The sequence below is a fragment of the Pogoniulus pusillus genome, chromosome 8 (genome assembly GCF_015220805.1).
Source record: "Pogoniulus pusillus isolate bPogPus1 chromosome 8, bPogPus1.pri, whole genome shotgun sequence".
NCBI classification, from domain to species: Eukaryota; Metazoa; Chordata; class Aves; order Piciformes; family Lybiidae; genus Pogoniulus; species Pogoniulus pusillus.
In genome coordinates this window covers 18,065,215-18,086,920 of record NC_087271.1, presented here as the reverse complement: position 1 = coordinate 18,086,920, position 21,706 = coordinate 18,065,215, and the positions used below count along the sequence as shown (strand labels likewise).

At 47.1% G+C, this 21,706-nt stretch overlaps 1 protein-coding gene across 7 annotated transcripts in view; it reads right to left on the bottom strand.

Annotated features, from left to right (window-relative positions):
• The window catches only part of LEPR (leptin receptor), a 60,620-nt gene that overhangs the window by 17,194 nt on the left and 21,720 nt on the right, over positions 1 to 21,706 (bottom strand). For 6 of the 7 annotated variants that reach the window (XM_064147434.1, XM_064147436.1, XM_064147438.1 and 3 more), the window contains exons 5-9: positions 10,173 to 10,378; positions 9,126 to 9,271; positions 8,460 to 8,604; positions 3,640 to 3,936; positions 2,257 to 2,374 (exon numbers count right to left, since the gene is read on the bottom strand). In XM_064147434.1, the coding sequence (XP_064003504.1) occupies positions 2,257 to 2,374; positions 3,640 to 3,936; positions 8,460 to 8,604; positions 9,126 to 9,271; positions 10,173 to 10,378 (912 nt within the window). The remainder of the gene's footprint in view (positions 1 to 2,256; positions 2,375 to 3,639; positions 3,937 to 8,459; positions 8,605 to 9,125; positions 9,272 to 10,172; positions 10,379 to 21,706) is intronic. The other variant, XM_064147432.1, reaches the window with a different exon arrangement.

Here is a 21,706-nt window from a genome sequence, read left to right as displayed (position 1 = left end):
GATTATCACCTCCTACTAGAAAAATAACATTTTTAGTTAAAGCTAAGCAGTGAAGAAGTGGGAATAAAAAGCATGGCAAAAGCAGCACGAGTTTTATTTCAAGCTCCCTGCTCAGCAGTGCACTCATTATATTCATATTTCTGAAGACAGTTAAAACAAAATCTACCTCAGCAGTCAGCTAGTCACTAATCCTGCCCTAAAAGCCTCCACTTCAAATTCCCAGCATTCCAGCTATGATTTTAGAGCACAAAATTCTAAAGAAATATGAGGGCTCAAAGCTTCAGTCCACCTCCAACAGAGAAGACAGAGACAGAGAGCTTTCCAAAGGGATTAAGGCTCTCAAGGCTCACTGAAGCTTGTTTGCCAAAACTTTTGCAGATCCAGTCCAGCAGAGCAGTAAAACTAAAGATTCCTTTTTTCTTTCCTCAGGAAGGGTTGTCTGTCTGTCTGTCTTCTTCACAGAGAGACTGACACAGTTCTAGGAAACTCTCAAACTCAACATTTTTGGAACTCAAAAGGATTTTTGAGTTTCATGGTAGAAGAATGGTATCAGAGGCGATGTCTGCGTACACGAAGGAAGCTCACACCACTGATGGGATAATCAGGTTTGTATTTTGCGGACCACCTGCTCGCTTCACACTCCAGTTCTCCTGCTCTGTCCAAAAGGCAAAATTAAGCCAACTACCTGAAAATAAAGCTAGGCCAAAACACTTGACCAAAATTATGGAAACCAAGGAGAGCCTAAGTCACCAAAGATGCCACCCTCAGAAAGTTCCCCTTTATGACTCAAGAACTGATTCTCTCTTTATAAGCAAGATCTTTTGTCTTTGGAGCAAATTCAATTCCATTCCTGTATTTTTAATCTGCTCTCTGTAGATAGGAAAAAAGATGTGCAGAATCATGTTATAAGAATTAATTAAGGGCAACAAGGCTGGTGAGGGGCCTGGAACACAAACCCTATGAGGAGAGGCTGAGGGAGCTGGGGGTGTGCAGCCTAGAGAAGAGGAGGCTCAGGGGTGACCTCATTGCTGTCTACAACTACCTGAAGGGAGGTTGTAGCCAGGTGGGGGTTGGTCTCTTCTCCCAGACAAGCAGCAATAGAACAAGGGGACACAGTCTCAAGTTGTGCCAGGGGAGGTCTAGGCTGGATGTTAGGAGGAAGTTGTTGGCAGAGAGAGTGATTGGCATTGGAATGGGCTGCCCAGAGAGGTGGTGGAGTCACCATTGCTGGAGGTGTTCAAGAAAAGCCTGGATGAGGCACTTGGTGCCATGGTCTAGTTGACTGGCTAGGGCTGGGTGTTAGGTTGGACTGGATGATCTTGGAGGTCTCTTCCAACCTGGTTGAGATCATTCTATGATCAATTGAAGATCAAATGGAGACGTTAAGAGGTCTACCACAAGACCTTTGGAGGAGGCCTCAAGAGTCCTGCCTCTGACTGGAAGAAGGCTTTAATTCACGGAATGGTTTGGGTTGGACGGGACCTGAAAGACCATCAAGTTCCAAGATGACTAGACCAGGCTGCTCAAGGATTCAGCCAACCTAGTCATAAATGCTTCCAGAGAGGGGGCATCCATGATCTAAATCTCCAATCTAAATCTCCCCTCTTCCAGCTTCAACCACTTCCCTCTCATTCTACCACTAAAAGCCATTGTAAAAAGTCCCTTCCCAGCTCTTTTGTAGCCTCCTTCAGGTACTAGAAGGCTGCACTATGGACTTCCTGGAGTCTTTTCTTCAAAGTCATATAAAATTGTCCAGGGTCCTGTCTAGCTGGCGTCTCAAAGTCTACAGAGACTCTACAACCTCTCCTAGCCACTGCTCCAGGTCTCAGTCTCACTGTGGGTGATTTTATTCCTGATTTCCCTATGATTTCTAGATGCAAGCAAAGAGAAGAAGAATTTTTCTAACTGGTACAAGCAAAATCATTTGCTTTAAGAGAAGTGGCTTCCCACTTGCACCCACTGGTTTATAACTGCTGAAGAACATTGTAAAAAGAATCCATGCTACATACTCAGGGGCATGGCATGGTGGTGGCTTTGGCAGTGCTGGGTTAACAGCTGGACTCAACGACCTTCAAGGTCTTGTTCAACATAAATGATTCTGAGGTTTCATCTACGGTCTCCTTTCTGCACAAGTAGGAGTTCCTGTTGGGAGGAAGTCCAGCTTATAGAAACTGAGCTTATTTTAAGTACATCTTTGTTAGTTCCTCCAGAACAACGTTTTCCAAACCTGAAGAGTGCATGAAAAGCTCTACATACCTGTAGTACCTTAACTGCAAGGAACTCCCCAGGAGCAGGGTGTTCGGGTCTACAGACCATCTGCAGGTCATTTGAGTTAAGTACCCATCTGTTTGACAGGTGATGTTGATATTCACATCTAATTAAACACAAGGAAAGTTCATTAAGAAAGAGAGATTTATTTACACAAGAAGCAAGTGTTACAGAATCCCAGAATGGTGGGGGTGAAGGGGACCTCTGGAGATCATCCAGTCCAACTCCTCTGTGAGGGCTACACACAGCAGCTTGCCCAGCATCACAATGGGTTTTGAAACTCTCCAGACAAGAAGACTCCATAACTTCTCTGAGCAGCCTGCTCCAGGGCTCCAGCACCCTCACAACAAAAAAGTTTCTCCTCCTGTTCAGGTGGAACCTCCTGGGTTCCAGCTGGTGCCCCTTGTCTGGCCCCATCCTCCTGCCTCCCACAGGTCCATTAGTTCTTGCTAAGCATTAATCAGATCCTTCTCCAGGTTAAACAACCCCAGGGCTCTCAGCCTTTCCTCATCAGACAAATATTCCACTCCCTTCATCATCCTGGTAGCCTCCACTGGACTCTCTCCAGTCATTCCCTGCCCCTCTTGAACTGGGGACCACAGAAATAGACACAGTACTCCAGATAGGGCCTCACTAGGGCAGAGAAGAGGGGTGTTAGTTGCTGGACCCCACTGAAGAGTCTGGCCCCATCCTCTTAACCCTCTCAGTAAACTGAAGTTTAAAAGTAAAATATTCACACAATCACAGAATGTTAGGGGTCAGAATTGTCCTGTGGAGATGAGTGAGTCTAACCCTGCTGCCCAGGTAGGATCATCTAGGGCTGGTGACACAGCAACTCATCCATATTCTGACCTTACTGTTATGCATTCAGCAGGTCAAGAGAGGTTCTGCTCCCCCTCTACTCTGCCCTTGTGAGGATGCATCTGTGTCCAGTTCTGGGCACCTCAGTTCGAGAAGGACCCCAGGGAACTGCTTGAAAGAGTCCAGTGCAGCACCACAAAGACGATGAAGTGAGTGGGACATCTCCCTGCTGAGGAAAGGCTGAGGAAGCTGGGGCTCTTTAGCTTGGAGAAGAGGAGACAAGGGACAATGAGTGCAAGCTGGAGCACAGGTGGTTTCAGGTGAACGTAAGGACAAACTTTTTCACAGTGAGAGTCGCAGAGCCCTGGAGCAGACTGCCCAGAGAGGTTGTGGAGTCTCCTTCTCTGGAGACATTCCAAACCCACTTGGGTGCATCCCTGTTGGGCCTGCACTAGGTGATCCTGCTCTGGCAGGGCTGGATGATCTTTTGAGGTTCCTTCCAAGCCCTACCATTCTGTGGTTCTGTGAAAATGCAGCAAAATGATGATTTGAAAGCTTGTGGACTCTTACCTACTACATAGAGCTCAGCGTATGCCTGGTGGCACTCCCTGCTGCGGTGACAACAGTACAGCGCCTCATAGAAGAAACTCCCTCTAGGCTTTGTGGCCTTCAAGTTGAAAAGAGTCACTTGGCTAACATGAGTGTTCAGCAGCCTGTACTGACTCGCAGGGATTTCTTCTGCCAAGTTCAGCCACCAGACAATCTCCTTGGACTCCACAGGCCTGGAGTGGTTTTTATAGATGCAATGAAAGGAAACACTGGAACCAACGCTGGCCAGCAGCTTAGGAGGGAAGTAGAGGACTTCAGCTGCACAGAAAGGAGAAACAAAGAAAGGAAGAAACAATACTTTGAGAGTAAAATCTGAATGAAAGGTGTGAAGGCACTACCATAGAAAACTATTACTATGCAGGGAATCAAGGAATGGTTGGAAGGGACCTCAGAGATCATCTACTCCAACGTCCCCTGCCATGGGCTGGGATGCCTCTCAACTAGACTTGGTTGCTCAAGGTCTTATTCAACCTGGCCTTGAACACCCCCAGGGAGAAGGCATCCACAGCCTCTCTGGGCAACCCATTCCAGAGTCTCACCACCCTCGTACTGAAGAACTTCTTCCCAAGACCCAGTCTAAACCTATTCTCCCTCAAATTCAAACCTTGTCCTGTTGCTAGACATCCTCACAAGAAGTCCCTTTACAACCTTCCTGTATGTTCCCTTCAGGTACTGGAAGGCAGTTTATAAGGTCACCCTGGACTCTTCTCTTCTCTGGGGTGAACAACCCCTGGTTCCCTCAGCCTATCCTCATAGCAGATATGCTCCAGCCCTTGGATTATACTTGTGGTCCTCCTCTAGACTCACTCCTATAGCTCTGTGTCATTCTTATGATGGGGACACCAGAAGTGGATGCAGTATTCAAGGTGGGGTTTAAATTTCCTACTTCTTAATTACTATTCATAACCACAGAGGAGAAGGGTAGAAATGAGCCTTTGATTGTCTCTATCCATAAGTGCTGTTTGTAAATTCAAACCAAATTAGTCAGCACTATTATTGTTCAAATCAGAATTATTATGGGTTTCATATCCCCAGGGAAACAAAAAAATCAATGAGCAGAAAAATCAGCACCAATTATCAGAAAATCCTCTGTGTGTGCTCTGGGTACAGTGAAAGTAGCACACAGCAACACGAGGGAGGGAGGGAACCTGAAAGGGACCTACAAGAAAGCTGGGGAGGGACTTTTTACAAGGGCTTGTAGTGAGAGGATGAGGGGGAATGGATTGAAGCTGAAAGAGGGGAGACGAAGAGGGGAGATTTAGACTGGAGATTGGGAAGTTCTTTCCAGTGAGGATGGTGAGACACTGGAACAGGTTGCCCGGGGAGGGTGTGGATACCTCCTCCCTGAAGGTGTTGAAAGTGAGCGACCTGCTCTTGTAGGAGGTGTCCCTGTCCATGGCAAGGGGGGTTGGAACTAGATGATCTCCAAGGTCACTTCCAAACCAAACCATTCTATGAATTTAAGCCTTCTTTCAATCAGAGGTAGGACTCTTGAAGTCTCCTCCAGAGGTCTTATGGTAGACCTCTTGAGGTCTCCTCCAGAGGTCTTGTGGTAGACCTCTTGAAGTCTCCATTCAATCTCCTTTTTTTGGGGGGGGCATTGGGATTGTGTCTTTATTTCTATCTACAGATAACAGTGCAGAGATGGAACTTAATTCACCCCAGAAAGAAAATGTCTTGCTTGTAAGGGGAGAATCAAATCTTGGGTCATTCTAAGAACCCTATGGGCTGCTGTAAATTAAATCTTGGAGGACCAGACCACTTCTGCTTTTCCCTCAGCCCACGTTCTGAAGGCAGCAGATCAGCTCACTTCAGTTCTGCAACAAGTGCCCACAACCTAGAAAAGGGGAGGCTTCTGTAACTCATCCCACAGACACATATGCCACAAATTTCAGTGCCATAAAATGGTCCTCAGGGGGAAGCGATAGAAGATCCCAATCAGAAAAGCAAACTCAGGGCTTGGAAAATCAAAATCTACCTCTTTGAAGCCTGTAAGGATGTTGAAATCCTGTTAGGTGAAGATTTACTGTAAGACTGGGACAGAGATTTGGAGAGAATTGTTAATCACAACGTGGGGAGAGAAGATTGAAAAGGAATAAATTAAATCAAATATAACAATCAGGCTTCCCAGTACTTACTAATCCTGCTCCTATTGAAGTCAGCAGGAGATCAGTGTCTCAAAACCTGGTTTTTAGAATCTCAGCAGTGGAGTTAATGCCAAATCATAGCAGTGATACAGTAAATAATTCAGCTAGGCAGAAAGGCACTGAATTTGCACAGCGTGCAAACATGCATAAGCTCAACCCCAATCACCCAGGCACTTAGGGGAGCTACAGGTATTATCCACCTCCTGAAAAAGGACAATTGGCCAAAGATCAGCCCAAAGCCAAGAAAAAACTTTAAAAGGTCAGCTTTGCTTTCCAGAGCTGAGGTTTTTCCAAAATCCAGCCCTTCTCAGGCAGAACAGCAGGCTTACAATGGTCACAGAACTCCAGAATCCCAGCATGGTGGGATTGGAAAGGACCTCTGGGGATCAGCCAGTCCAACCCCGCTGCTAAAGCAGGGCCACCCGCAGCAGCTTGCCCAGAATCAACAATGCTCAGGTGGATTTGGAAGCTCTTCAGACAAGGAGACTTCACAATCTCTCTGGGCAGCCTGCTCCAGAGCTCCAGCACCCTCACAACAAACAACTTTCTCCTCCTCTTCAGATGGAACCTCCTGGGTTCCGTTACCCCTTTTTCTGTCACTGGGCACCACTGGAAAGCATTTGGCCCCATCCTCCTGCCTCCCACCCTTTAGCTCTTGCTGAGCATTGCTCAGATCTCCTCTCAGGCTGCTCTTCTGCAGGCTCAACAGCCCCAGGGCTCTCAGCCTTTCCTCCTCACACAGATGCCCCAGGCCCCTCAGCACCTTCAAAGCCTCCTCTGCACTCCAGTAGTTCCCTGTTCCTCCTGAACTGGGGAGCCCAGAGCTGGGCCCAGGACTCCAGACTCAGCCTCATTAGGGCAAAGAAGAAGGGCAGCAGAACATCTTTTCCTCTTTCAGCCTGCTGACCACACTCTTATTCATGCACCCCGGGAGACCATCAACCTTATTGGCCATGAGGGCACACTGCTGGCTCATAGGGAACTTGTCCACCAGCACTCTCAGCTTCTTCTCCACAGAGCTGCTTTCCAGCTCCCTCACCTGTAGTGTTGCAGGGAGTTATTCCTCCCCAGCAGCAGGACCCTACACTTGCCCTTGTTGAACTTCACGAGGTTTTCCTCTGCCTATCTCTCCAGCCTGTCCACCTGTCACTGTCAAACTTTCCTGTTAAATAAAAGCTGCCTGCGTTCAGCAGTTACTCTGCTGGTTTTGCTGTGCCTCTGTGAATGCAAAGCAGTGTTCCTGCAGCAGCTGCTTCCCTGCTCCCAGCTGTGCTGCACGCTCTGCTGGTCTTCCATCAGCTCATCTAACATTGGCCATTGGCAGAACATGACAGCTGGAGCTTCCTGCAGGGAAGAATTTCCTCTCTCCTTGCTGCCATCAGGTTTGTCACAAGAGGAGTATTTTGCTGAAGCTATGTAAATTGGATGCAATTAGAGTTTTTATTAATCCGGTTGCAGGGCACAATCCAGCAGCTTCTGCAGCTTTCACAGACACATTTTGCAATATGCTGTCTAAAAATATCAATATGTGACAGAGAAAAATGGGTACTGACCCCCAGAATTCTCAAAGTTAGGTAGCTGTTCCTCTCTGAGAGTCCCCCAGTCAAGGCAAACATACCAGTTTCCCCACAGCTAAGTTACACCCCTCCCAGCAAGAACAGCACACAATGGGTTGGGTTGGAAAGCACCTTACAGATCATCTAGTTCCCACTCCCCTGTCATGGTCAGGGACACCTTCCCCATATCAGGTTGCTCAAAGGCTCATTCAGTCTGGGCCTGAACACCTGCAGGGAGCAGGCAACGTCAGCCTTGGCTTTTTTAGGCTGCAGCAAAGACTGCCCAACTGCTGCACTGCAGCATTCAGCGCTTGCTCAGCCACCACCCGAGCCTTACGGGGAGGGTGTTAGCTGGTCAAGACAGCCCAGAACTCCCTCTTTAAGGTCCAAAATGAAGATATGGTGGCCCCTGTAAGGATTGTAGAGAAGCAGGTTAGGACCTTCTGGAGGTATCAGCTGTAGGCAGATGCCCTGCCTTTATTAAAACCAGAAGCGTGGCTACGCAAACCAATCTCCATGGGCTGCATGGGTACATTGAAGAGGGGCCTGAACTTTAAGCTACAACCACACTTCCACACTGAATCAGGAGGACTCAGGCCTTTTCCCACATGGCCAGCACTTGTGTTTATCAATCTCTCTCATTTCCTCCCACCATCAGCTGCATTCAAGCTGCAAGGTGAACTCTCATGCTCAGATGGACTTTCACACTCAAACCAAGCCACAGTTATGTTCAGAAGTCATTTGCACTGCATGCATCTCTCCAGGGTGTTTCTGCTGACCCTCCTTCTCCAACTGTTCAGATTTTAGAAGGTCTAGTCCTCTGGAGTTGGTGTGACAGCAGAAGTAGAAAGCAAGAGGACAGAAAATCATTGAATCACAGCATGGTTTGGGTTGGAATTGACCTCAAAGATCATCTAGATCACTCTGTGATCTAGTTCCGACCCCTCTACCATAGCCAGGGATACCTCCTACTAGACCAGGTTGCTTAAGGCCCCATCCAGAACTTTGTTCTTGAAGAAACCAAACTGGCCATCTGAAAAGCCCACTCACTGCTCAGAAGCAGCTGCAGGTGACCTACCTCCCAAGCTGAGGTTATACAATGTGCTCCACTCACTCCAGAACCCTGGACCGTGACGATTCCTGCTCCGCACTTGCACTAAGTATGAAGAACCAAGCAGCAAGTTGTCTACCACCAGGGAGGTTTCCTGAGCAGCTTGAACTATCTGTTGGATCATTGGAAGTCATTATTGTTGTACAATGAAAGAGGAAAGAGACAGAGACAACCAAAACAAACCATCTGGAGAGTGGCTTTTTGGTAGCGAGCTGGGTAGGAGAAGATTCTTTTCTGTAAGTTTACTCCTTTGTAAGACCTAAGGAGGAGGTAGATTTTTCATCATTGCTTAGTCTAACAGATGGCAAGTCCAGCTTGACCACACTGGTTATGTTTACCAGTGTCTACTGGATATACCACCTCAGGAGAAACCAGTCTGCCATGCCCAGCTCCACCAGACCAGCCATGCTGCTCAACCCACCAAAGTCACTGCCCAAGCACAAGAATGTTAAGAGATCCTGGGTTCTAGACTGGATTGACACACAATCCTGGATTCGGGCACAGAATCCTGGGCTCTGGATTGGACTGATACAAAATCTGGGTTCTAGATTGGATAGGCAGAAATGTGTGGGCTCAGTCAATTCCTGACCTGCATGGCTCTCTTATAAAACCAAGCAAAAAGAGCTGACTCACCTGCCAACCATTTTGAGCTGGATTTGCAGAGATCTGCACTTCATACTGAAGCAGGTATGGCATCAGCACAGGATCAGACCAGCAGATCTTCACTTGACCTTTCTCTGTCATTTCTAGATGCAGGTTCAGAGGAGGCTCAGGCTTTACTGTGGAAAAAGTGACAAGTTTACCACTAAGCCTCACAGCCTGTGGGGGCTGGTGGTGATGGGTTCTGCTGTCTCAGAGGTCTCCTTCACCCCTTCTCTTTGAACTTGGTTCTCGGGAGCTGCTCTACAGGTAACGTGTGACAGAGTAACCTTGTGTGAGGTCACTGTGTGATGGTTTTGGGTGTTCCCCACCCCCCACACTTCAGAAATCACCCAGACTAGACTCAGCTGGCTCTGGAAATTGAATGAAGATATTTATTTACAGCAGCACAATATACAAGCAGATATTTACAGTATATACAGATACATACAGAAATATACAAGGTAAAAGGTAATACAGAAACACAACTCCCCTCCCAGAAACCTGAGAGGAGGGGCTCTCAACCACCCCTGCACCTCCTCCCTACCCCTCTCAACCTTACCCCAGTCCCAAGGAAGAATGGAGGTTGGGCCAGGGGGTTAGGAAGCAAAGTGGATTAGTCCCAAAAATGGAGAGTGAGGTTAGAGAGTAAGATGCAGCTCAACCAGCAGCCCCAGAGAGAGTGGTTATCTATGTTTTGCTTTTCTTGTTCCTACACATCTCAGCAAGCCTATGAGCAAAGTAGACATCACCACTGTTTTCCTTTTACAGCCTGTAATCTAGTTCTTCTCACCAAAACATTCTAGCCTGCTTCAAACTAGCACACACTGGGAAAGTGCACCCTGGCACTGTCACATTTCAGTAACCAAGATCTGCTGTTTGACCTAAAGTTTGCCTTAAAACCACCTGAATTTCTTTCCTTGGGCCATGATGGACTACACTACCTTTAAAGGTTCCTTTCAACCCAAACCAATCTGTGGTTCTATGGTCCTGCTGCTGTTCTCCACTAAAAACAAGCTTTAAAACACAGGTCACACTCACCTATGTCTATGGGATTGACTGACATCAAAGGCGACCGCAGAGGTGTCAGGCCAGTTACCACCTCCAGCCACAGGAGGTAGGTGTCGTTGAGCCTCACAGAAGGCACGCAGCACTTGCACTTGTCAGACCCACTGCAGTCACACTCAGCAACCAGCACAGGCCCCTTCAGAGAGCTCGTGGAGACATCTTCCAGTGACAGCTCTGATCTACAAGAGAAGTAAAACAAACCAGAATGCAAACCAAACCAGTGCTTTCTCAAGCCTGTCTCAACAGAGAAGCTTTCCCCAGCTGGGTAAGGATTATTTACCAAAACATCAGTAAATGAAAAAGTTTTAAAAGCCATTAGTTATAACCAACTTATTTGACTTTGCTGCTCCTCCCTTTATAAGTAGTTTCCAAGTGGAGCAGTCAGGATGATTTCATGGGGTAGCTTACTCAGACTGGTTGACTAGTTTCTGGTTCCTGATGGTCACTATTACTAGGCACTTCCTCAGCACACAGTTCACCTTACAGTGGCCTAATCCCAGCTCTCTGCCACCCACCCCACAGATCATGTTCTAATCAATTCCAATTCTTGAGGCACTGAAACAAAATCTAAACAATTCAGCATTCCCTCCAGCTTCTCCCATGAGCAAGCATTACGAAGAAGAGAATCATAGAATGCTAGGGGTTGGAAGGGACCTCCAGAGAGCATCCAGTCCAACTCCCCTGCAAAACAGGACCACTTAGGGCAGGTCACACAAGAACGCATCCAGCTGGTTTTGGAAGCTCTCCGGAGGAGGCTCCACAACCTCTCTGGGCAGCCTGCCCCAGGGCTCCAGCACCATCACAACAGAGTTGGTTTTTTCTCATGCAGAGATGGAATTTCCTGTGACTGAGTTAATGTTCACTGCCCCTTGTCCTGTGTGCTAGTTTGAAGCTAGCTAGAATGTTTTGGTGAGAAGAACTAGATGACAGGCTGTGAAAGGAAAACAAGGGTGATGTCTAATTCACTCATAGGCTTGCTGAGAGGTATAAGAACAAGAATGCAAACACAGATAGGGAGTAGTCATCTTCTGCCTGGGAGCGCCGAGCTGCATCTCTCTCTCTCTAGCCTCTCTGCCATTTCTCTGATTAATCCACTTTGCTTCCTAACCCCCTGGCTGAACCTCAATTCTTCCTTGGGACTGGGGTAAGGTTGAGAGGAGTGGGAGAAGGTGGTAGGGCAGTTGGGAGCCCCTCCTGGGGACAAAGGTTTCTGGGAGGGGAGTTGTGTTTCTGTATTACCTTTTACCTTGTATATTTCTGTATATAACTGTATGTACTGTAAATACCTGCTTGTACATTGTGCTAGCTGTAAATAAATAGCTTCATTCAATCTCCAGAGTGTAGTCTGGGTGATTTCTAAAAGGGGTGGGGGGGAGGGACAGAGAACACCCAAAACCATCACATCCTGTCACTGGGTATCACTGAAAAGAGACTGACTGCATCTTCCTGACAGCCACTCCTCTTCTCCAGACTAAACAGCCCCAGATCTCTCAGCTTTTCCTCCTCATAGTGGTGCTCCAGGCCCTTAACCATCCTCACAGCTCTCCATTGAACTCTCTCCAGCAGTTCCCTGTCCCTCTTGAAACAAGGAGCCCAGAACCTTACACTACTCCAGACGTGGTCTCAACGAGGGCTGAGTAGAGGGAGAGAAGAACCTCCCTCAACCTGTTGGACATACTCTTGTTAATGCACCCATGTGTACTACTGGCCGCCTTGGCCAGCAGGGCACATTGCTGCCCCATGGAGAGCTTATAATTACTAACAACTTCTGCTCAAGGGATAAAAACAAGTTTGGGGATAACAAAAGGCACCTGCTTCTTCCAGAACATCTTTACCTAGTGCAGGTAATTCCAAGAGAAGGTTTGGAATGTTTTTCTGTATGGGACATCTGTCTGTAGGACAGCCTGGTGTCTCCTGGAAAGCAAATGACTTACTCACACATTGCTACAATTGTCTTGGGCAGGCTCACAGGAAGGATTTAGTAACTCACAACATTTTGCTTTAAGTATTTCTCAGAGTAAAGCTCCTGGGACTATTTCTGACTGGATGTTCAGATTTAGCTTCAAGCTATTTTTTTTCCCACCCTCCCTTTCTTGCTTTTCTTTTTATTAACACTGCTTCCTTGAGAGCCTACCACACACAGGTTGGGATTGCATAATCCATTGCCAAAACTGCATACGCTAAGATAACAACCCCATGGATGCTTCAGGCTTGGGGAACTCTGCCTGGAAAGCTGCCCAGTAGAGAAAAACCTGGGAGTGTTGATCAACAGCAGCTGAAGATGAGTCACTGTGTGCCCAGGAGGCCAAGAAGGCCACCAGCATCCTGGCCTGGATCAGCAATAGTGTGGCCAGCAGGACCAGGGCAGGGATTGTCTTCCTGTATTCAACACTGATCATGCCACACCTCAAATACTGGGTGCAGCTTTCAGTCACTCACTACATGAAGGACACTGAGGTGCTTGAGTGGGTCCAGAGAAGGGCAACAAAGCTGGTGAAGGGTCTGGAGAACAGGGCTGGTGAGGAGCAGCTGAGGGAGCTGGGAGTGCTCTGCCTGGAGAAAAGGAGGCTGAGGGGAAACCTTCTGGGTGTCTACAACTCCCCAGAAGGAGGCTGGAGCCAGGTAGGGATTGGTGTGCTAGTTTGAAGCTAGCTAGAATGTCTTGGTGAGAAGGATTAGATCACAGGCTGTGAAAGAGAAACAATGGTGGTGTCTACTTCCCTCATAGGCTTGCTGAGAGGTGTAAGAACAAGAGTATAAACCTAGATAAGGCATTTGGGCACAGCCTGGGCTTTGAGCAGCATTTCTCTCTAACCTCACCTTCTGTCTCTCTGATTAATCCACCTGCTTCCTAACCCCCCTGTCCGACCCTCCATTCGTCCTTGAAGCACAAGACAACATCTAGGGTAAGGTAGAGAGGGGTGGGAGAAGGTGGAAAGGTGGTTGAGAGCCCCTCCTGGGGACTCAGGTTTCTGGGAGGGGAGTTGTGTTTCTGTATTACCTTTTACCTTGTATATTTCTGTATATAACTGTACATACTGTAAATATCTGCTTGCATATTGTGCTAAACTGTAAATGTAATCTTCATTCAATTCCCAGAGCAGGCTGAGTCTAGTCTGGGTGATTTCCAAAGTTGGAGGGGGGGTGGGTAACACCCAAACCACCACAATTGGTCTCTTCTCCCAAGGAAAAAGACATAGGACAGGAGGAAATGGCCTCAGGTCGCACCAGGGGAGATTTAGGTTGGACATGGGAAGAAACTTCTTCACAGAAAGGGCTGTCAAAGACTGGAACAGGCTGCCCAGGGAGCTGCTTGAATCCCTATCCCTGGAGGTGTTGAAAAGAGGCTAAGATGTGCTGCTGAGGGCCATGGTTTAGCACCAGCCTTGGCAGTTTGGGAATGGTTGGACTCAATGATCTCAAAGGTCTGTTCCAATCAAAACCATTCTACAATGAACTCTAAGTTTCAAACAGCTGCCATCTGCATGGTTTAATCCATGTTTCCTGAATAGCTTAGTCAGCTTTTCTGTCAGCTTTGATAGATTCCCAATCAATGACTCCATGTTTTCATCACCAAAACATCCGCCGCTGGTGAGTTAAATTCAGCACAAGTAGGCACAAAACTGCTTCTATTTTCAGAGCAACCAGAAATTCCCCAAGCGTTCTTCATTCCCATCTCTACTCCACAGCTACTCTCTGGGCTCCTTCAGTCACAGACACATCCTGGGTGCACTGCAGGTATCCAGTGACCTCCTTCAGGGAGTGGATTTAACAGTGTGAACACTCCATGGCAAAATTCTCTCAGTAGGAAAGCCAAGACAAATCCTGACAGTTCAACCCTCCTGGATTCCTTCCTGCTCCTGACATCTCATACTCACCAGGAGAAAAAAAAAAGGCTTGTTTTGAATTGTTCTGAAGTAATTTTGGCATTATTGCTGTAGTGCAAGGGTTTGTTATACTAATTCAGAGAAAGAATTTGAAGTCAGTAGAATTAAGAACCTTTCTGTAAATGGTTTAAATAGGTCTGGAGTTAGCATGACTCATGGTAATGTGAATACAGAGAGGGCACAACACTCTGTATTTGGTTGTCACAAAATCCCAGCATGGTAGGGGATGGAAGGGAAATCATCCAGTCCAACCACTCTGCTAAGCAGAAGCACCCACAGTAGCTTCCCCAGCATCACAATGGCCAGGAGGGTTTGGAATCTCTCCAGACACAGAGACTCCACAACCTCTCTGGGCAGCCTGCTTCAGGCTCCAGCACCCTCACAACAAACAAGTTTCTCCTCCTCTTCAGATGGAACCTCCTGGGTTCCAGTTTGTGCCCATTTCCCCTTGTCCTGTCTCTGGGCAACACTGAGAAGAGTGTGGCCCCATCCTCTTGCCTCCCACAGGTCCCTTTGCTCTTGCTAAGCATTGATCAGATCCCCTCTGGGGCTGCTCTTCTGCAGGCTCAACAGGGCTCTCAGCCTCTCCTCCTCACAGGATCCTCAGCATCTCTTCCCCCGTGTTAATGTTTGGTAGCTGCTACATTTAATCAGCTGTAGAGCACATGGGGAATGGGCATCACTCGCTGGTGCTGGTACCACAACCTGCCCTACTTACTAAAGAAAAGGTCAAAACCTGAGGAGAAGCTGAATGAGAACCAAGTGCTGAAGGATTCCGGGGATGTGCTCGTGCACATCACCCTGGCTGGGACTGCAGGGGCACACACAATGCACAGCCACTGATCTTCTTTAATCAGGGCTCCACTCCCCTCACCATTCTCTGATCAACACACACTTCATGCACCCACCTAACTTCTAGCACACTCTTCAATTATTTTCAGTAGTGCTGTGGCCTCACAGCACCTGCACTCTGCAACAGTGACCTCAAGAGCCCTGTGGTTTCCTACCCAGATTAGTGTACATTGCTTAGTGCTGCAGTCAGTCAAAGCTGACATTCCTGAAGTAATTTTTACCAAGACTCACAGACTCCTTTAGGACAGGAGGATTATGGAACCTTCTGCTAATGGTATCTGGCAGACATGCAGCTTTTAAAGTACTTGGAACAGTTCTGTTTGTATAGTTGTGGTTCCACTTCTTTCTCCTGAATTTGCTTTCAAAGACTTCACAGAATTCACTTTCAAGTTTCCCTGCTTTCTAGTGCTGCTCACAGACTGTGTTTGTCTCACAAACCCCACAACTGGTCCATAAGAATGTAGGCTCTGCATCAGACTCTTGTCTTCATTCTGATCTGTGCTAGTTTGAAGCAAGCTGGAATGTTTTGGTAACAGAACTAGATAACGGGCAGTGAAATGAAAAACAATTGTGTCTACTTCTCTCACAGTCTCGCTGAGAACTCTGGGAAGAAGAAAGACTTTTTCTCCATTTTGTTTCTCACTCTTGCTTTTGCCTTGGACCTGGTCACATCTCATTAACCCTGCTCCTACTAACCCTGCTCCCTAACCTCTTGGCTGCACCTCTTTTCTTCCTGAGAACTGGGGTAAGGTTGAGAGGGCCGGGGGGAGGTGTTGGGGTGGTTTGAGAGCCCCTCCTGGGGACTCAGGTTTCTGGGAGGGGAGTTGTGCTTTTGTATTGTTTATCCTTTGTATATTTCTGTATATAATTGTATATAACTGTATATATTGTAAATAGCTGCTTGTAAATTCTGCTAGCTGTAAATAAATTGCTTCATCTATATTCCCAGAGGCCGTCTGAGTGAGCTGGGGCAAATTCAAAAGTGGGGGGGGGGCGGGGTAACCCCCAAACCATCACATTTTTAATTGGCGCCCAACGTGGGGCTAGTTATTTGAGTGAGTGGAAATCAGCTCTGGGAATTAAGATGAAGCTAATCAAGCAGCTATTGTATTTGGTTGGTGCATTGCTCTGGTCTGGTTTTGTTTTCTTGGCATTTAGTTGGTTAAAAGGTCAAATTGTTGCTTATTTTATTGATCTGGCTTATAATAAGGCTAAAGCTAAGGTTTCAGATATGTTCTGGAGCTGGGGTGATTTGATTCTTGGTTATGCTGGTTTTAATATCTCTGAGAATATTACCAAGGACATTACAGGAGCTCTGGTCAATAATGTGACAATCAATGGAAATTCTGCTTTAAATATGGCTCTAATGAGAGTTATTCAGCCTAAGACAGGAATTCCAACTGTTTGCCTAGGTACATGCTCGTGTAAAACTGTTTTTCTTCTCACAATTTTTAATATTTGCCTCATGATTTTAATATTCATATTAATTTTGGCATTATTGGTGAAAAATTCAAAACCAGTTTCTGTAAGAGCTAGGAAGAATTCTGTGTCTCAGAAGCAGTCTCTTTCACAGCAAAACAAGGGAACACAGTTATCGGCTTCCCCCTTGCCAGCCTCTGCCCCTCCTTCTCCAAGTGCTGGGAGCGCAGCCAATGTTCCCGCCAATAACGTAAACAATGATAAGGATAACCAAAACAAGCCACAGAGTTCGGCAGGAGCCCTAGGAGGACAGGCAGGTACCCAAAATCAGAATGTTCCTAGCAAAAATGATAACACCTCAGGGTTGGCAGGCATCCCAGGAGGACAGGCAAACAATCCCACTAATGCTAATAATACTACTAGTGCTAGTAATGCTAGCCCAGTCAGTCCAAATCCTAATGACACCAGCTCAGCCAATTCAAACCCCCAGCCAGCAGACCAGAACCAAAATCCTCCTGTTAAAAGCAAGGCAGATTTGAACTCACAAGCTTCAGGTCAGACTCCTAAAGATTCAAATCCTCCAGCAGACACGTCCAAGTCTGTTGCTACTCAGGCCCTTCTGGCACCTGCTAAGGCAAAAGCTAAGACAAAGAGTGGTTCGCAGGAGGATGTAAGACAGGGGACCTCTGGTGATCAGCAGCAAGGAGAAGAGGAGGAGGATGAGATAGTTAGTCTACGAGACCTTGTAGATGTGCTGAGACAACAATACTCAAGTGAGAGGAGTGCTGTGAGGTTAGCTGCCAAGAGAGAGGATGGTTCCAATGAGTTTAGGAATGCTATGAGGAAGATTGTGTTAGGCCCGGCACCACCAGAACAACAGGAGGAAGAGGAGGAAGATGACATCCAAGGCTCCAAGGATCCACTCAGAGAGGTCAGGGAAGTTAGGAAGGAATACACAAGGGAATCAGGTGAGCCAATCTTAAGCTGGCTAGTGAGATGCCGTGGCATTGGTGCTAATGCCCTGCAGGTAGGAGACAAGTCTGCCAAGCAGCTGGGACCACTCACTAAGGAGAGTGGAGTGGACAAACACCTAGCAAGTCCTCTTGGTAGGGTTAGCTTGTGGACACGCCTTCTGTTGGCTGTGGCTATGAGATATCCTTCCCGAGATGATTTGCCATGGGCTGCCAAGAAGTGGAACACCGTTGAGCAGGGAATTAAGCTTCTGAAGGAGTTTGCTGTGAAGGAAGTGCTTTATGGAGATCATGGCACTCATGAGCCTGACGATATTCCTTTGGGAACAGGTCTCATGAAGAAGCTTATTAAGCTTGCTCCTTCATCCTATGCTAACATCTTGGCCAGTAAGTTTCTATCAAGGAGTGATAATGGAAGATCTTTCACTGTTGGTGAGTTCACTGACCAGCTCAGGCAGATAGAGGATAGCTTGTCACACTCTGGTATAATCTGTGCCATAAAGACTATGACTACAGAGATTAAAGATACCATGAAAGAACTGAAGGAGGACCTTACAACCTCAATTTCCAATCTGGTAAAGGATACCATTCCTGCATCATCTGAATGGGTGCATGTTTCTGCAGTCAGGAACAGACGCCCCCCTCCTGCAAGGCAATTCCAGCCCAGGAGGAGACAAATTCCACCCAGACAGCAGCAATCACGTGCGTCACTGTGGATACTTCTGCGTGACACATACGGGGAGAACATGAACAAATGGGATGGTAAACCTACTTCAGCTCTTTCAAAGAGAGTCAGGGATCTGCAGAGTGGCAGAAACAGAGGCAATAATGCCAGGAAAGTAGCTGTCACTTCTTCAGCTCCCGAGAGCAACTGCAATTGTTCCAACAGTTGCAGTTCCTCTCACAACAACACCAATCACTGTGTACACCCTACATGCCATGTTCAGCATTAGGGGTGCCCTGCCTCTAGCCAGGAGGAGGAAAGGGATAGTGGAGAGAACCGAATCTATTGGAATGTATTCATTAGGTGGCCTGGCAGTTCAAGAGTTCGGAAATACAGGGCTTTAGTTGACACAGGTGCTCAGTGTACTTTATTGCCATCAAATTGCAAAGGGACAGAGTCCATTTCTATCTTTGGAATCACTGGTGGATCTCAAGAGTTAACTAAGGTACAGGCTGAGATCAGTTTAACTGGTAAAGAGTGGAAGACACATACTATTGTAACTGGTCCTGATGCGCCTTGCATTTTGGGAATTGACTTTTTGAGACAAGGTTGTTTCAAAGATCCTAAGGGTCACAAATGGGCTTTTGGAATAGCATCTGTAGAGATTGAGGATGATAAATTGAAATTGTCCATTAGACCTGAACTTTCTGATGAATCTGCAGTTGTGGGACATCATGACATAGAGGACCTGGAAGTGCCAATTGCAACTCAAACTGTTCATCATAGGCAGTACAGAACTAACCGTGACTCTTTGCTGCCCATTCATCAGCTGATTCGTCAATTAGAGGATCAGGCTGTCATCGAGAAAGCTCATTCACCTTTCAACAGTCCCATCTGGCCTGTGCGCAAACCTACAGGCGACTGGAGACTGACAGTTGACTTTCGTGCCCTCAACGAGGTGACGCCACCCATGAGTGCAGCTGTGCCGGACATGCTGGAACTCCAGTACGAGCTGGAATCGAAGGAGGCTAAATGGTATGCAACCATAGACATTGCTAATGCTTTCTTCTCTATTCCCATAGCAAAGGAGTGCAGGCCTCAGTTTGCATTCACCTGGAGAGGAATCCAGTACCAGTTCAATCGTTTGCCTCAGGGGTGGAAGCACAGCTCAACCATCTGTCACTCAGTCATCCACAATGCACTGGAGAAAGGTAAAGCTCCAGAGCACATCCAGTACATCGACGACATCATTGTGTGGGGCCAAACTGCTGAGGAAGTCTTCGAGAAAGGTAACAAAATCATTGACATTCTGTTGCAAGCAGGTTTTGCCATTAAGAGAGACAAGGTCAAAGGACCTGCCAGAGAAATTCAGTTTCTGGGAGTGCGGTGGCAGGATGGTCGCCGTTACATTCCTCAGGATGTGATCAACAAAGTCTCTACCATGGCAGTTCCCACCAGTAAGAAGGACACACTTTCTTTTCTTGGTGTGGTGGGATTTTGGAGACTACACATTCCTGGTTTCAGTCAGATTGTCAAACCTCTGCATGATGTGACTCGTAAGAGAAACAATTTCGAGTGGGGACCTGAACAACAAGCAGCCTTTGATCAGATCAAGCGAGAAGTAGTCCATGCAGTGGGCTTGGGTCCTGTGAGATCTGGTCTGGACATTAAGAACATTCTGTACACGGCTGCCAGTGACAATGGTCCAACTTGGAGTCTTTGGCAGAGAGCTCCAAATGAGACACGTGGACGTCCACTTGGTTTCTGGGGACGTTGTTACAGAGGTTCGGAGACAAATTACACTGCAACTGAGAAAGAGATTCTAGCAGCCTATGAGGGAGTGAAAGCAGCTTCTGAAGTGATTGGAACTGAGTCACAATTGCTTTTAGCTCCTAGACTGCCAGTTCTTAACTGGATGTTCAAAGGCAAAGGTTCATCACCACATCATGCCACAGATGCAACCTGGTCTAAATGGATGGCTTTGATAACCCAGCGAGCGCGAATGGGTAATCTTGACCGACCTGGTTTGGTGGAGGTGATCACCAACTGGCCGGAAGGCACAGACTGTTCCAAACCTCCAGAGGAGAAAATAACTCGTGCTGAGGAAGCTCCTCCCTATGGTGATCTCTCTGATCAGGAAAAGGACTATGCTTTGTTCACAGATGGTTCCTGTCATCTTGTTGGCAACAAGCGAATATGGAAGTCAGCAGTTTGGAGTCCAACCAGGAGAGTTACCGAAACGAAAGATGGCGAAGGAGAATCCAGTCAGTTCGCTGAGGTAAAAGCTGTTCAACTTGCTCTTGATGTGGCTGAACGTGAGAATTGGCCTATCCTTTACCTCTACACCGACTCATGGATGGTAGCCAATGCTCTATGGGGTTGGCTAAAGGACTGGAAGAAGAATGGTTGGCAGAGGAAAGGAAAGCCTATTTGGTGTGCTGATCTATGGCAGGACATTGATGCACGGCTGGAGAGAACTCTAGTGAAGGTGCGGCACGTAGATGCACACATGCCTAAGAGCAGAGCTACTGAGGAACATCAACATAACCAGAAGGCAGACCAAGCTGCTAAGATTGCTCAAGCTGATACCAACTCTGAACTTGACATTGACCTTGATTGGAAACACCGAGGTGAGCTGTTCTTAGCTCGGTGGGCCCATGACTCATCTGGACATCAAGGCAGAGATGGAACATACCGATGGGCTCGTGATAGGTCAATCGACTTGTCCATGGACGCTATCACCCAAGTCATCTATGACTGTGACATTTGTGCTGCTATTAAGCAGGCTAAGCGAATCAAGCCCTTATGGTATGGTGAGAGATGGTCAAAGTACAAGTATGGTGAAGCCTGGCAGATTGACTACATCACTTTACCTCGATCTCGTTCTGGTAAGCAGTATGTGCTAACGATGGTAGAAGCCAGCACTGTGTGGTTGGAAACCTATCCAGTTCCACATGCTACTGCACGTAACACCATTGTTGGTTTGGAGAGACAGATCTTGTGGAGACATGGAACTCCAGAGAGAATTGAGTCAGACAATGGCACTCATTTCAAGAACAATCTTGTGAAAAACTGGGCCAAAGAGCATGGTATTGAATGGATCTATCATATACCCTACTATGCACCAGCTTCAGGGAAGATTGAACGCTACAACGGTTTGCTGAAAACCACCCTGAAAGCCATGGGGGGTGGAACTCTGAAAAACTGGGACAAACATTTAGCAGAAGCTACTTGGTTGGTAAATAGTAGAGGTTCAGTAAACAGAGCAGGACCTGCACAATCAGATTTGGTCCAAACAGTAGACGGTGATAAAGTTCCTGTTGTACATGAGAAGAATCTGTTAGGGAAAACTGTTTGGGTGTTTTCTCCTTCGGGTGAAGGGAAACCTGTCCAAGGGGTGGTTTCTGCTGAAGGTCCTGGTCACACCTACTGGGTAATGCAGGAGAATGGTGAAATCCAGTGTATTCCACAGAGAAATCTAACCTTGGCTGAGAGAGTTTAAAATTCAAGCTGTTAGGAGTTTTCTGTTCTAGGTAACATCGGCGCCCAACACTGAGAGAATCTACGATAGAATCTACAGTACGTGAGCACGAACCCAACATCACCTGGGAGTCCCTGTTCTGAGCTTTTGAATCACCTACATCTGATTGAAGTGTGAACTGAACTTGTATATATTGTTTTAGTGTAAATACTGGTTTAGATTAGATTGGATAA